Source organism: Monoraphidium neglectum (genome assembly GCF_000611645.1).
Source record: "Monoraphidium neglectum strain SAG 48.87 unplaced genomic scaffold scaffold01835, whole genome shotgun sequence".
Lineage (NCBI taxonomy): Eukaryota > Viridiplantae > Chlorophyta > Chlorophyceae > Sphaeropleales > Selenastraceae > Monoraphidium > Monoraphidium neglectum.
This window is the reverse complement of record NW_014011793.1, coordinates 145-11,706: the sequence shown is the minus strand read 5'-3', so window position 1 is coordinate 11,706 and position 11,562 is coordinate 145. Positions and strand designations below refer to the sequence as shown.

Below are 11,562 nucleotides of genomic sequence, written 5' to 3'. Positions count from 1 at the left end.
CGCGGCGGTGGCGCCCGGCAGCGGCGCGGTGGCGGCCCCAGGGGCGCCGCCGGCGCCGGCCGTCGCGTTGAACGCGGCGGCCTCCGCTATGGCGGCCTCCTTGGTGAACAGGGGCGGCGGGAACAGGACGCGGTCGATGGCGTGGACGACGCCGTTGCTGCCCACGACGTCGACCAGGGAGACCTTGGGCGTCGCGTGAAAAGAGGCGGTGGGTTCTGAGCAGCAGTTGAGGACGAATCGCTCGCCGATGCATGGGACGGCAGCAGACAATCTTGCATACCGGCGGATTGCCATGGGACTTAGGAGTGGCCCAGGAATGTGTGCCCTGCGGGCACGCGCTGGCCGCGATGCCTCGTGCACTGCAGAGCGGACGCTGACTCCCTGCTACACATATCCCCCTCCCCATGCTACCAAGTCATATCCCATGAGCTTGGATGGCTCCAGGAGCGGGCGACTGCGGGGTCTTCTAACAGTCCTAATCCTAATCCTCCCCCAAAATGTACTGTGGTGCCTCACCGAGGCGCAGTTGATGCCACTGTCCGGCGCGCAGCTGCAGCGGCCGCAGGTGCGCTGGCAGAAGCCGCCTTGCCACTGCGCGGCCAGGGCGCTGGTCATGAAGGGGAAGTCGCACTTTTCAAACACCTTCTGCTCCTTGCAGGTGTAGTTGTCGGGGGTCGGCTTGTCAATGCACGAGTCGTGCAGCTGCAGCAACGGCGGGTGGGGCGACAGGCGGGGGGGGGTCCTGAGTTGTTGCAGGGGCTCAAGCGGCAAGACATTCAGAGAGGGTTGTGCACATAACTGCTTGGCAAACTCCTGCTGCTGCTGCTGCTGCTGCTGCTGCTGCTGCTGCTGCTGTCGGATTCAGCAAACAATTAAGAGCGTTTCGACAGCCGCTGGCAGCACATTGCGCAACGCCCGCCTGCGCGACTACTAGACAGGAAAGCCTTCCGGCATGCCTTGTTTAATGAGTGCCGCGAGTGCACGGCCCCGCCTCAGGGCACACCTTGATGGCGCCGCCGGTCTGGCAGCCGTCGATGAAGGGGACCACCTCCACGCCCTTGGCCGTGAAGACGGGCGTGTTGTTACGCAGGTAGGCTGGAGTGCGGGGTGGGAGTGGGGGAGAAGGGGTGGGGGCTTGCGTTTGTGTCCCCAGGTGATTGATAGGAGGCCAGCACATGAGTATCATGCGTCCAAAACGCGGGGAAGAAGCAGCGGGTCACGACTGTCTGCGTTGCACTCGTTACGGAAACCTAGGGACAGGTCGTGTGTGGTGGCTGTTGCGTTGCTACGTAGATAGGCGGGGGCCGGCAAGAGGGCATGCAAAGCTAGTTGCTCCATGCGGATGACAGCAGGTGGTGATGGATGGTCCCTCACTGCTGGTGAACATCCCGGGGAGTACATGGTACTGCAGAATGTCGACGAGCTCCAGCCGCGCCAGCAGTGCGCTCTCGGGCAGCTTTACGCCGCCGCCCATCTGGGTCAGCAGCTGGTCAAACGCGGCGTCCGTGGGGGCTAGGATCTGCAGGGTATGTAGCAGGGGGGAGCTGTGCGCCAAGGCCCGACCTCGCGTCAGCCGCCTTCGGCATACGTCGAGCCTCACCCTGGGGCTTGCGTGACACGCATGACTGGTGCCGCGGTCGGGCGCAGAGGCCGGCGGGCGCGGCAGGCAGGCTTGCTGGACAGCGACAAAACACTCACACCGCCCCCAGTCCAGCTTTCGTTGTCGAATTGCTATGTCGCATCGCTGTCAGAGAGAGCTCACGGTGTAGGGCCCCGCGGCAGGGATGCCGACGGGCGCGGGCTTTGCGGCGTCCGCGGGGGACGGCGACGGCGACGGCGGCGGCGGCGCCTTGTAGCCGAACCACCAGGGGAACTCGAGGTTGACGGGCGCCGAGTCGTCGTCGACCTTGGGGGCGGTGTAGGCAGGGTCGCTGGCGGCGGACAGCGCGGCGTCGAGCTTGGTCGCCTGGGCGCGGTCGCAATGTGCAGATTGCCGAAGCATTGGAAAATGGATGATGAGCGCAGTGCGAGAATGAGCACCCGCGTGTGCGGGATGGAACCGGGTGGAAAACCGAGGGCGGTCATCCAAGGCCCCTTGTGAGGCTTGAGGCCACCTGCTGGCCGTGGCAGTGCCAGGGCCCGCAGGCGATCGTGTGCGCGGCACAACAGCCTGCTGGCGACATGCCGTGCCCGCCCCCCTCCAAAAGGTCAACTACTTCCTCAATGTGCGGAGCCGTTCTCGCTGCCCTCAAAACCAGCCTATTATCTTTGTAGCACCCATCGATGCGTCACCCATTCACAGCTGATCTGCGCGTGTCCGACCGCCGCCGCCCCCACCTTGATTGCTGCCAGCAGCGTGTTGAACTGCCCGAGGTCCTCCAGCAGCTGCAGGATGTTGCGGCCGGGGTTGACGCGCGCGTAGGAGCCGTCGTCCTGGCGCACCAGCTGCGAGGAGAGCCGCAGGCAGGGGGAGCATGGCAGGGTATCGGTTGGTGGGGGCAACGGGCTCTCAGAATGCTTGGTGGCGGCATGCAATTGAGTGCAGCTGAGTTTACATGAACATAGTTTGGTACATCTCTTGTATATGTCATGAATGAACGCACGGTGCCTGATTACAAGTATTACTCAATAGCAGCACAGCGATATCATGGCACTGTTTGCAGCTGGGGCAGTCAGCGACAGACCTGGGAGCCGGCCGCCTCGTCGGTCCAGGCCGTCTCCGCGAGGGTGTTGTTTGCAGGGTCGGAGAGGCGCACGGTGGCACTGCGGCGGGGTGGCAAATGGCGCCGCTGTCGTCTACTGGTGCGGCATTGCACAAGCACGTGCTTGGGCAGCGTCCCCCCCGTGACGGATCCGAGGATGGGCGGGCCCATGCATAGCAGCAGGCCGCCCATTGACAACAGAGCACCTCTGGAAACAGGTTTGGCGCCTCAGGGCGGCTGCGCCGCGTTAAGAGCGGCAAAATACCAGCAATGCAGGTGGGCACGCGGTACAGCGGCGTGGCATTCAGCCAACGGCCTCACGTGGCGTTGAGCGCGAACGGGAAGCCGCAGGGGTTGGTCTCAGAGCGCGGCGTGAAGGTGATGAGTCGTCCCGGCTCGAGGGTCGCGTTGGCGGCGCACTCCCGGCGGTCTGCGATGTGCAGCACGTCGGACGAGAGGGGCGTGGAGAGGGTGTAGCCAGTCAGGTTGGCGGTCTTGGCGCCGACGTTGCGCAGGGTGACGGAGGGCGCCTGGTTGGGGCCTGGCACTGGCCTGATGGCCTGGATTACGACCTTGGCATCGCCGGCGCCCTGGCAGGCCTGCGGACAAGATGGAAATGTGGGATTTGTGAAGGATTTGTGATGCATGAAAGCTTTGGTGCCGGTGAGTGAGGGGCCACAGCGCTGTGCAGTTGAGGAATTGCAGTGCGTTGCCGGCCAGCACGGGTACGGGAGACTGCAGTTTGGGCAGGGCAACAGATCGCAGCCGCAGTGCGGCGCGGGAGGCTGCACACCTGCGGCGGCGGGGCGGCAGCGGCTGAGGGCGCGGATCCCGCGCCGCCAATGAGGCCCGTGAATCCAGAGTTTCCACCAGCTAGGCGGTCGAATTGTCCCTGTGTGGTCAGAGGCGGGGTGGTTGGGTTTGGAAAGGAGGCGGTGCAAGAAACCCACATTTCCACTCGAGGGCAGCAATAGTATGTGGAGCTGGTTGACGCGGCAAAAGTCAAGGTTTGTTGGTGGTGGAGGGATCAATCTTGTCACCGGACGGTTGAGGTTGGAAGTATTGCAAGATTCCACAGCTGCCAGCAGCCCCTGGGGCAGGGCGCTGAGGCGCACCGGGTTCTGAGCGCGCGCAAAGGGCGCCGCAGACAGTAGGCAGCCCAGAAATGTCAGCCCAAGGACTGAGATTCGTGGAATGATCCTCAATTGCATTTTGATGAAATGCCCAGCAGCGCCAATGGGTGGGGCGAACCGATCGAAGTCGAATCTAACCACAAGCCACTGACGGAGCTGGTGAACGAAAAAGTGCTTCGTCAATTGCAGCGTTGATTCTATGGAAGATTAAAAAGCAACTTGCAGTCATATACGATCCACTGCTCTTGAAAGAGACGCAGCTGCCCCTGATGTCGAGGTTCAACTGCCCAACCTCGTTCGCCTTTGGGAGCAGGTTGCACCGTCTTGCTTCTCGTCTGTGGGGTCCATAACACGTAGAATTTGATGCTAAATTTGCTGCGATGCAGTGCAGCTTGAACACCAGCAGTTGTTGCCCAGGGGTGCTGTTGCCCAATGCCCAAGTCACTGAGAGCCTCATTGCAAGCTCGCGTTTTCACACACATTCGGCCGCATGGCCGGCCGCATGGACGCGGGTGTCAGCTGAAAACGTGATAAAAACATGCCACATATGTGCACACGCAAGCATATCATCAAGCGCTTCGTTACACGCGTAAGCTGACTCGCGTCAGCACCATTACGCGCACGGGGCCGTCACACCCCCCTGGATGATCCAAGCTGCGTGCCCAATGCCTGGCTTTAGGCAGCGGTCGCGGGGAAGAACGCCAATGGGTACACAGCAATTTGCTGTGAAGAGCGATTACAATCTTGTGCTGTTTGTTGGCGGGCACCTGCTGAGGCGCAAACAAAGGTGCCTGACCCACCAACTCGCAATACTTAGACAGTATTGAACGAGTTCATGAGACGATTCAATAACTTACCGATCTTGAGTGGAAGCGCCTCGGCTTGGCAGGAAAAATTACACTCAACACGAAGAAAGACACTGCTTGTGTGCATAACACACCAACCCCCGCAGCGCTCATGTCATGCAGCACCCACGGCCGCGGCGCGGCCCACGGGGGGGTGCAGGCCCCAGCCCGCAGGCGACGGACTAAACGTTCCCGGTGTCCCGCTGCTGCTGCTCCCCATCCCTGAGCACGTCCTCCCACCGCCCGTCTTCCTCCTCATCAGTGGCATCACCGCGGCCCTCTCCTGCTGCAGCAGCGCGCCGCGCCTCAGGCTCCATGCGTCCCCCATCTGCCTGACCGCCGCCTCTGCTCGGCGCGATCGGCGACCTTGCTTTGGCTTCAAGAGCCGCCTGCTGTGGCCGCTCATTTGCATGCTGTATGGGTCCCAATTGCCCTTGGTGTGCATGCCCATGCTTGCCTTGCTGCTGCGCCTTCTCACAACGCTGCTCTTGATGCTGCTGCTCCTGCTGCTGCTGCTGCTTCTGCTCCTGCTGCTCCCGCTGCTCCTGCTGCTGCTGCTCCTGCTGCTGCTCCTGCTGCTGCTCCTGCTGCTGCTCCTGCTGCTGCGGCTGCTTCTGCTGCTGCTCCTGCCGTTGCAGCGCTGCCAAGTGAGCCAGCAGGTCTGCGGTGTCGTGCGGCAGCTCCGTATCTGATCGCTGCATGGTCCAGAACGCCGCCTGGTACACCGTCTTGTGCATGGCCCGCTGGTTGGCTGGGAGGGGTGAGGCGCGCAAAAACAAGAGAGCCAGGTTGGGAATGCAATATGGCTGATAGTCGCCCAGCTGCTACACATATCTCACTTCCAAGATGGCCTGGCAGTGCCGACTGCCACAGCGGACTTTTATGCCTAAACGAATTGATCCTCCATGCACTTTGCGGACGTGCACGCCCTCACATCAGCCAGCCATTCACCAACAAGCTTGCGTGGCTGCCCAAGATTGTGAACACCCCACCAATTGTCCACCGCAAGACACACTTCACACGCACACATACACAACACGAACAACTTCCACGCTTCATGCCGCTCTGCTCCGCGTACGACGGTCACGCGCATTCGCATCCACCCACCTATGTATGCAGCATCCACAAACTCGTGCCGCACCGCCTCAAAACCCATGAGCCGCGCCACCCGGTGCACCTCCGCCAAGGGGAGCTCCAGGCTCAGGTGCTCGGGGCCGGCGTCCGCCCAGTGCCACAGCAGGGGGCCCAGGTTGATCCAGTAGCCGCCAGGCCGCAGGACGTGGTGTATGACCTGGTCAAATTTAGAGTCAAAGTCAAAGTCAAAGTTGATGTCAATGTTGAAGTCATTGTTGCAGTCAAAGGGGATGGGTTGAGGGGCAGAGTTGTGCAATCAGCTCCACGAGGGGGCGCAAGGATGGCAGGACCGACTGGTGCTCGGCGGCAGACGGTCAGGTGGCAGTGTTGCTTGAGGGAAGCGCCGCGCAGCCGTCTGGACTCCAGACAACTCCGCGGCGAGCCGGGCTCGCCGCGGGCTGCACGCCCCCAACCCGGATTTCTTGCAAGCCGCTTGGGGTGGCCCCACTCCGCATGCGACTGCCCTCATCCCCTGCCCCCAAACAGCCACCAAACACAAACATCCCCGCCCGCCTGCTGCTCTTCCTGTGTCCTCTCCATCAACCAGCGACAAGCACTGACCATGGTGTTGTCACTCAGTCAGAGTCTACCTTGACATGCACTCAAAAACCCATTCGAAAAGACTGCTTCGCCACAAACACTCAATGTTGCCTGAAATCAATTTTTCATCACACCACTCAGCATTGCCCCACCTCCAAGTAGTCCAGCACGTTGTGGGCCGTGTCAATGAAAAAGCACGTGGCCACGCAGTCAAAGGACCCCCGCATTTCCGGCGCCGAGTAGACCTCCTGCGGGCGGTCGGTGCATTGCAGGGCAGAGGGGTTGGGGGTGCGAGATGTGCGGGCGGGAGGGCGTCCGAGGGTATGGACCAGGGTGCATGGGGGCAAGTGTGAGGCAGCAGCTCAAGGTGGACCGACACAGGCTGTCCGTGCGATGCGTGGCCCAGCATTCGACGCTTCGGGCTGGTGGGGCTGTGAGTGTCGGCACGGCAAGCAGGGGGGCCGCGGGTGGTGATGGTCATGGGCATGGCTCACCACAAAGTCTCCCGCGCACATGGAGAGCAGGCCCGGCTCGACCACCTCTGCTGGGTGCACATCCGGCACGGTCACGGGCCGCAGCTGCGGCCAAGACGGGCGGAGGGGCAAGCAGAGGAAGTCGAAACTTTTGCACGGGTGTGATTGAGATGCAGGGCAAGAGCAAGAGTCGAGATGAAGTGGAGGGGAGGGCGGCAGCCGCAAAGCAGGCACGGGCGCGTGTGGAATCGAGTGGGTACGTACTCGCGCGTGCGAATCAGCTGCAGGCTGATGGCGCAGGGGCTCTTCACACAGCATGCACGAATCTCAAGCGCCCCCAGGATTTAATTCACACCCGACCAATAAGCCAGGAACTCAAACCCAGGCCAAGTTAACACATACACGCTTGCAGGACAAGCATGCCCGTACGCGTACGCGCAGGCGCACAGGTGTGCAGGTGCCCACATATCCATAAGCACACAACACTGCCCGACTGCATGAGCATCTCGCCTGGTCCTCGTTGCTGACGTGGTTCAGGTTGGAGTGCAGCCAGGGGTGCAGCGTCCACTGGTCCCTGCACACCGCGTGGTTGAGCATGAAGCTGCCGCCCAGCAGCATGTAGTAGCTGAACTCGTTGCCCTGCGCCTCCAGGCCCAGCGCCGCGACCTCCACCATCAGGCGCGAGAGGCCGGCGCCGGGGATGAGCACGCGCGGCGGGCGCGGGCGCGCGTGCCTGGCGGGAGGGGGCGGGGCGGGGGCCACAAGGGCAGGAAGGGGGGCGGTGGTGTGGCAGAGGCACCCACCAGGACCATGTGTGACCTGCACGCTATCAGATCTCATTTCAGGCTTGTGACTTTTGTGCGGACTGGGCGGGCTGACCACGCATAGCAGCCGCCTGTGGTCGAGGCGAGGCCAAGGCCACGACGCACAATTCAGCACGCCCCTGCGCGCCTCCGCGGCCCCGCACCTGTCTGGGAACAGGCGCGCCAGCTCGCCGCATATCCGGCCGTACGACTGCGCGCGCTCGGCCGCGCCCTCCGCGCTCCAGTCGCGCGCCAGGTTCTTCAGCACGTAGCGCACCTGGGGGCGGCGCCGGCGAAGTGGTGGGGGCGGCAGCGGCGGTGTGACAGTTGCATTACCAAGCAGCGCAACGCCGGCTGGCAGCAAAGGCGGTCCGGGGTCTCAAGGTTTGAAATTCGCGCGCAGGTTAGCAAATGGAAAGGTCATTGCATGCCGGCTGGTGCCGCGGCCGCCGGGGTGCGTACCGTATCTGCGCGGCGCGCCGCATGTCGCTGAAACCGCACGCATCGATTGCAACCGCCCGACGCACGCAGCCGCCCTGCTCTTCGCAGCCCTCCCGCGACCAGCCCCGATGCCGACCGCGCCGCCGCCGCCGCCCCTCCTGCGCGTGCCGCTCCGCCCGGCCCCGGCCCGCCGCACCTTCTCTGTGTCTCCAGGCGAGCAGCCAGCGGCCTCCTTGGCCATGCGGTCGGCCTCGGCCGCCGCCCCTGTCAGGTGTGGCGGCGCCTGGTCCTCCTCATTGTCCTCTTTGAAGGCCGCGAGGATCGCATCAATCAGCTGCCGATTGGTCCTCGCCGCGCGCCGCGCAGCCGAGACCTTCTCGGCGTGCGGCGCCGCGAGCAGCGCGCGGTGGCGGGGCGGGAGGCGGGAGAACGTGGACTGCCATCTGCAGATCTCGGCCTCGGCGTCGGCGGCGTATGAGCGGAACGCGAAGATGATTCTGCGGCGAAAAAAAGGGAGCGGATGATTTTTTCGCGCGAATGGGTTGTGCCGGGCGGCGTGCATGGGGCCGGCGGGCATGGGGACGGCGTCGTTGGGCCGTATGTGCCTTGCTGCTGCGGCGAGCCTTGTCTGTGAAACGATGGGCTTGGGGGTGGTTCGCCCACCTGCCAAGGGCCTCGCGCTCTTTCGCTTCATCCTCAGCGCTGAACTTCTTGTCTGGAGGGCGCTGCGCCGACATGCCTCCTTGCTGGCCTGCCCGATGCTGTTGCTCTGCTTCACCAGGTGCGCCGCACACGACACGCACGCGCGTGACAATAATCAGAACCACAGGCAGCGCTCTGATAAGTTATGCGTATGCTTCTACCTCCCAGCTGCGCAGAACGAGCCGTCTATTCGGTGGTGGCCTGGTGATTGGCGGGTGCGAGATCACTTCCTGGTCGGAAGCGGCAACGTGCGTTTTGATTGATACAAGTGCAATACATGTGCACCACATAATTCATTCGACTGCTGACTAAGGGCGCGCTCTCGGCGTTGGACTCCCGTTGATCACAGCTAGGATGGCAGCGGACAAGGGTCTTGATGGCGCGGGGGCAGCTAATAAGCTTGCCGAGCAGGCGACAGCGAAGGCAAGCCGGGCACTGTTCACCGTTGGCACGCACGGCGGCACCGTGCGCGCGAGCCCTGCAGGTGTCGCAACACACACTTGATGCGCCATCACCGAATTGCGCCGGCGGAGACAGCAGCATCATGCCGTGCAGTTCCAATTGCCCTAGCCGCCGTCGGTGATGGGCACCCAGCCACAATCAGCACGGCCCCTCACAAGCACGCGCTGTGATGCTTCCAGAAGGAGCAACCTGCATGCCCACCCCCCAGCCGCGCCGCACGCCTGCGCCTGCTCGCCGCTGCAGGCCGATCTCAGCTACAGCTATTGGACTGCCAGCGCCGCCAAAGCGGGCACCAGCACGGTGGACCCCGGGCTAGCCCCCAAGGTCTGCGGCTTGGCCGGCGTGGCACCCCCGCGCTGTCTGCCTAACAAAGACTCAGAGGCGTCGGCGAAACCGCACGCACGTGGGGGACGCAGGGCGGATCAGCGGCGGGGCTCGGCCGCGGCAGGACGTGCTCTGCTGTATGCTAGAATCGTGCGCAGGCACGCAGCGCCAAGAGCAAGGCCACGCTCAGTAATTGCACATCTCCTTTGATGCAGGCGCCGGCATCCGCTCGGCCCTTTTCACGCACCCAAAACCCTGACGCTGCATTTCCGCGCAGAAGCTGAGTGAAGAGGAGGCGAGGGCCCTGCAAGAGCAGCAGCAGCGCGCGGCCAGCGGCGCAGGCACGTCTACTTCCGCATGGAACGCGGTAAGAGGCCGCAGCCCCGAGGGCGCCGGCTGCTGCGGGCGGCGCCGTTGCTCTGCAGACGAGGGGCGAGGGCGGCTGCGGCTTGCAGGGGCCGCCTACAACTCGTTGGGCGGCAAGGCAGCGCGGCGCGGCCGGGTCTCAGGCGCAGCGTGTTGATTAGCCTGATGATCAGGGGATTGGCGGTGGGGCCGCGTCAGCCTTGGCCACCAAACAGCAGAAGGGATCGACACGCTGACAGCCCCTGGACTCAAAGTTCAACCCAGCTGCTCACCACCGCCGTGGCCACCCTCTCACAATCTGACCCCCTTCCCCGATCAGGCGGGGACGTTTGAAGAACGGGACGCGACAGAGTGGGCCAAAGGCGCCCTCAAAGCCGCGCTCGCCGCAGCGGCGGGCCGGAAGGCGCGCATCACGGCAGTGACTGCAGTGTCCGGCCACGCCAACATCTGGTTCATCCGCGGCTCGAAACGGGCGGGGTTTGAGTTCGACATCGACGCGTCATGGGCCGTGGGTGACGCGGGGTCCGAGGTTGCGGGGACGCTCAAGTTGGTGGGCGCGAGCCCGGATGATCTGGACGACATAGAGCCGTCCGAGGTTAAGGTCGCGGACAAGAAGGCAGGCCGGGAAGCGGACGAGGCGGCGGCGATAAAGGAGGCGCGGAAGCTCGCGGGGCCCCTGCGGCAGGCGCTGGCCGCATTCTACGAGGAGCTGAAGCAGCGCTGATGCTTGAAGAACTGCTGCTGCCGCTGCTGCTGCGGCTGCTGCTGCGGGCACCTTCGCTGCAGCCGCTGCTGCAGCCGCTGCTGCCGCTGCATTGTAATTTTTTACCATTTCAAACGGTGCCGAGGCTGCTGCGAGGGGTGATGGCTTTTGATGAGTGATGCCTTATGGGTTGTGCCTCAAGCCACAGGATCCAGCAAGACAGTGAGACTTTGGATCACAGTGATGAGTGTGCTTGTGAACGGTGAGAGTGCTGGAATGATGGTCCTCTGCACCATGACTGCTTTGCATGTGGAACCCAGGTGTCGGCAAGGAGTCATGCCGTGATGGGATCATGCTTTGCCAAATGTGCGCTGGAAGGTACAGCTTGGGTAGCCAAGGGGTGCCAGGGCAAGTGCTGAGATGCTGGAAGTCTGTATGCATCACACCCATCGTGCTGAGGAACAATATGACAGTAGCATGCGCTGTATGCTGCGTCCATGACTACGGGCAGGTGACCACACTGCAGGGTCCAGTGACCGAAGCAATGCTGTCTCCCCGCTGCCCCCCTTGCGGCCAAGATAACAACTGAAAAATCTGTTCACGCAGCACCCAAGAGACTCTATAGATCTACGCCCCGCGGGTTTTCATTCTTGAAGTGTGGCGCAAGGTCTGTTGCAGCAATATGAATGAATCAAGGCGCTAGTGCGCACGTATTCTGCACCGACCGACGTGCACATGGGCAGCTCTCGCCCGGATGCGTCGCCTGGCGCGCCAAACGCGCCTGACCCCGCCGCGCCCCCAAAGCCTGGAGGGGCCCCCCAGTCCGACCGTGCCCAATGGATCCGCAGCCACCTCCCTGCCGGCCCCGTCAGCCGCATCGCCGCGTTTGATCCCGAGCCGCTGCGCTTGCCCGCCGTTGAGGCCGCTGGCGCCG

General features: G+C 63.3%; 3 protein-coding genes across 3 annotated transcripts; 1 reads left to right on the top strand and 2 right to left on the bottom strand.

Annotated features, from left to right (window-relative positions):
- Window positions 1–299: 299 nt before the first annotated feature.
- On the bottom strand, window positions 300–4,183 carry MNEG_9152 (hypothetical protein; the record flags this gene model as incomplete). The annotated part of the gene is made up of 11 exons (XM_014042378.1): window positions 300–338; window positions 517–702; window positions 1,004–1,095; window positions 1,375–1,519; window positions 1,763–1,966; window positions 2,338–2,445; window positions 2,685–2,763; window positions 3,024–3,301; window positions 3,496–3,594; window positions 3,818–3,882; window positions 4,156–4,183. The coding sequence occupies 11 exons, from the start codon at window positions 4,181–4,183 to the stop codon at window positions 300–302; spliced, it is 1,323 nt and encodes a 440-aa protein (XP_013897832.1).
- A 679-nt stretch (window positions 4,184–4,862) lies between these two features.
- MNEG_9151 (hypothetical protein) lies at window positions 4,863–8,808 on the bottom strand (the record flags this gene model as incomplete). The annotated part of the gene is made up of 8 exons (XM_014042377.1): window positions 4,863–5,431; window positions 5,788–5,971; window positions 6,507–6,602; window positions 6,849–6,932; window positions 7,356–7,560; window positions 7,795–7,907; window positions 8,208–8,568; window positions 8,735–8,808. The coding sequence occupies 8 exons, from the start codon at window positions 8,806–8,808 to the stop codon at window positions 4,863–4,865; spliced, it is 1,686 nt and encodes a 561-aa protein (XP_013897831.1).
- A 319-nt stretch (window positions 8,809–9,127) lies between these two features.
- Window positions 9,128–10,649, top strand: MNEG_9150 (hypothetical protein; the record flags this gene model as incomplete). Its single annotated transcript, XM_014042376.1, has 4 exons — window positions 9,128–9,257; window positions 9,444–9,559; window positions 9,837–9,926; window positions 10,245–10,649. 4 exons carry the CDS (start codon window positions 9,128–9,130, stop codon window positions 10,647–10,649), a joined length of 741 nt encoding a protein of 246 aa, XP_013897830.1.
- Between the last annotated feature and the right edge of the window lie 913 nt (window positions 10,650–11,562).